Source organism: Chenopodium quinoa, unplaced genomic scaffold, assembly GCF_001683475.1.
Source record: "Chenopodium quinoa cultivar QQ74 unplaced genomic scaffold, ASM168347v1, whole genome shotgun sequence".
Classification (NCBI taxonomy): Eukaryota; Viridiplantae; Streptophyta; class Magnoliopsida; order Caryophyllales; family Amaranthaceae; genus Chenopodium; species Chenopodium quinoa.
The window spans coordinates 309,947-313,033 of NW_018742569.1; the positions used below are offsets into that span (position 1 = coordinate 309,947).

The window sequence follows — 3,087 nt, forward strand, 5'->3', positions numbered from 1 at the left end:
ATTTCGTTGCTTCGGCTATTTTCCCTTGTGTTTTTGATACTTTTCTCTAGTTTTTCTTGTGCATGCCCACACGACACTCAGGTTCAGAAGATCTTAAACCATTTAATTTTGAGATCGAGGCAACTATAAGAAGAAGGAGAACAAGGAACAGACGTAGGAGAAACATGGTAGACCAACCAACGAAATCCCTTTTGGAGTACGGTATTCCTGATACGACTACCGGAATCCTTTCTAGCATCGTAAGACCACCTGTCACGGCTCAGCACTTCGAGCTCAAGCCACAGTTCATACAGTTCATCTCCAATGATTCATTCGCAGGGCTACCACATGATTGCCCCATAAGTCATATAGATAGTTTTTTGGAGAAATGTGACACTATGAAGTTAAATGGTGTTACAGATGATGCAATCAGACTACGCCTTTTCCCCTTCTCACTTCGAGACAGGGCAAAGGAGTGGTTAAGAGATGAAGGCACTAGTTCGTTCGATACATGGGACAAGTTAGTGAAGGCCTTCTTAGTGAAGTTTTTAGGGAATGAGAAGACTGCAAGATTGAGGAATGACCTACAAACTTTTAAGCAGTCAGATGATGAGTCTCTCTTTGAGGCTTGGAGGAGATTTAAAAGATTCAGAGACAATTCCCTCACCATGGCATTCCAGATTGGATTTTGATGCAGACCTTTTACAATGGCATGACTCATGAGTTCCGTATTTACATAGATGCTGCGTCAGTAGGTTCTTTCTTGACAAAGAACCCCACTGAAGCTAGGGAGCTCATAGAGAAGATGGCAGCCAATGATAACTATCATCTTGGAGGCCGAAACACTGTGAAAAAGGGAGGTAAACTTAATGTTGATGCTTTAACAATGCTAACTAGTTCTGTACAGGCACTAACAAGCAGGTTTGATAAGTTCCAAGGAGGAACTTCTAACACCCCACAGGAGTTGTGTCAGTTATGTCATGTGTAGGGTCATGTTGCTCCAGATTGCCCACAGATTTTGCAGAATGCGGAAGAGATGTCAATCGAGCAAGCCAATGCTTTCTACTCCTCTAACCCAAAGAGACCTTATCACCCTTATTCCAACACCTACAATGAAGGATGGAAACACCATCCTAACTTCTCATACAAAAATTCCCAAGAACAACAAAACCCTCCTCCACCACCTCCACCCAACACTTACAACCAACCACCACCTGGTTTCCAACAGAAAACACCCAATGCCCACCAACAAATGCAACAACAACCTTAGAAATCAAGCCTAGAGGTGAAATTAGAGAGCTTTATAACTGCAACAAACAGTGCCATCCAACATCAAAATAGCTTTATCCAACAGTTGCAGGCTCAGGGTAAACTTATGGAGAATCAGATAAGCCAATTGGCCAACCAATTTAGCCAAGCCCTAAAGACTCCAGGAACCTTCCCGGGCCAGACTGAACAATCTCAAAAAGGCCAAATGAATGTCGTCACCCTGAGGAGTGGAAAGCAATTGGAAGAGCCTCCTACCAAGGAGCCATCAAGGGAGGTCATTGAAGAAGCAGAGGCAAGTGAGAAGGAAGTAGAAGATTCTAGAGTTTAGGAGGTCAAAGGAAACACCACAAAAGCCACTTGCTCCATATGTGCCCAAGATTCCTTTTCCTCAAAGATTAGCACAAGCTAAACTTGAGAAAAAGTTCAGTAAGTTCCTCGATATTCTTAAAAAGCTTCATATTAATATTCCATTCCTAGATTTCATATCTGAGATACCTTCTTATGCAAAATTTTTAAAAGATATGTTATCTAACAAGAGGAAATTAGAAGAGAATACTACTGTTGCTTTGAATGCAGAGTGTAGTGCTATTTTGCAGAACACTCTCCCTAAGAAATTAGGAGATCCAGGTAGCTATTCAATTCCAGTGAAGCTTGGAGATATTAAGATCAATAGGGTACTATGCGATCTAGGTGCAAGGGTGAGTCTTATGCCGCTGTCCATATGCAAGAAGCTACAGCTGGGTGAGCTTAAACCCACATGAATATCTCTACAACTTGCAGACAGGTCAGTGAAGTTTCCTTTAGGTGTACTTGAGGATATACCCCTCAGAGTAGGTAAGTTTTTCATTCCATGTGATTTTGTTGTGATGGAGATGGAAGAAGATGTGAATATTCCGATCATACTTGGTAGACCTTTCCTAGCTACTGCAGGTGCAATCATAGACATAAAGAAAGGTAAGATCACTTTTGAAGTAGGTGATGAAAAGTTGGAATACTCACTTTTGAATGTCATGGGTGCCCCCTCTACGGGAGACACTATTTATCAGATAAGCCAACTTTCGCAACAAGTGAACCGCCTATCGACTCTTCAAGATCAAGCGAAGGTTCAGAAAGAACAATGCAATGTTATCTTCCTGAGAAAATATGAACTATTCCCGAAGAAAATTGTTGAGAAGGTGTGCATCAAGGAGCCTAGAAAGGACGTAAAGAGCAAGGATGTTCAAGGCTCCACATATGTAGCTCCACCGGCCAATGATGAACCGATGCCTTTCTCGCAACGGTTGTAAAAAGCCGTGCTTGATGGGCATAACTCTACGTTCGATGGTGGTACCTGTTTGAGAATCGATGCTACTAACCCCCCATTTGATAGGTATGTGTTTGACAGGAATTTCGTGAAAGGAAAGGATAAAGTTCCACCCGATGGCATGTTTGGCTATATGAAGGTGAATTCGATTATAAGGCAAGTGAATAAGCCGATGAAAGAGTCGCTTGGAGGAATTCATGAACCACATCGCGGTCCTCCTCCTCCGTGTAATGATCCCGGTTGAGCCAACAAGGGAGGTCGAGCTAAAAACCTTTTAAACAATCGCTAAATGGGAGGCAACCCATTCTCGAGTTCTTACTCTTATTTCGTTAATTTTTCCTCTTTAATTTCATTATTTTTCTTGATTTTTTTTTTAATTTTTTTTTTTTGTTTTGATTCTTGTGTCTAGTTTTTGTTTTGTTCGTGGTGTTAAATTAGGTAAAAAGTAAGCAAAAGGAAGAAGAAACAAGGAGGAAAAGCGCTAAGAAGAAGGAAAAGGAGAAAAAATCAAAATCTGCAGCGGCACGTCCGTGCCT

At 41.6% G+C, this 3,087-nt stretch overlaps 1 protein-coding gene across 1 annotated transcript; it reads left to right on the forward strand.

Annotated features, from left to right (window-relative positions):
- Window positions 1-1,354: 1,354 nt before the first annotated feature.
- On the forward strand, window positions 1,355-2,795 carry LOC110720654. The gene is made up of 4 exons (XM_021899707.1): window positions 1,355-1,544; window positions 1,726-1,938; window positions 2,029-2,527; window positions 2,633-2,795. Exons 1-4 carry the CDS (start codon window positions 1,355-1,357, stop codon window positions 2,793-2,795), a joined length of 1,065 nt encoding a protein of 354 aa, XP_021755399.1.
- Window positions 2,796-3,087: the final 292 nt, after the last annotated feature.

Bases quoted from the DNA above. Each gene is read 5' to 3' on its own strand.
- LOC110720654 (XM_021899707.1), top strand. From the start codon at position 1,355: ATGGAGAATCAGATAAGCCAATTGGCCAACCAATTTAGCCAAGCCCTA. The intron at 1,939-2,028 runs GTGCAAGGGTGA...TACAACTTGCAG, and splicing joins TAGGGTACTATGCGATCTAG to ACAGGTCAGTGAAGTTTCCT. The intron at 2,528-2,632 runs GTTGTAAAAAGC...TGTGTTTGACAG, and splicing joins CCGATGCCTTTCTCGCAACG to GAATTTCGTGAAAGGAAAGG.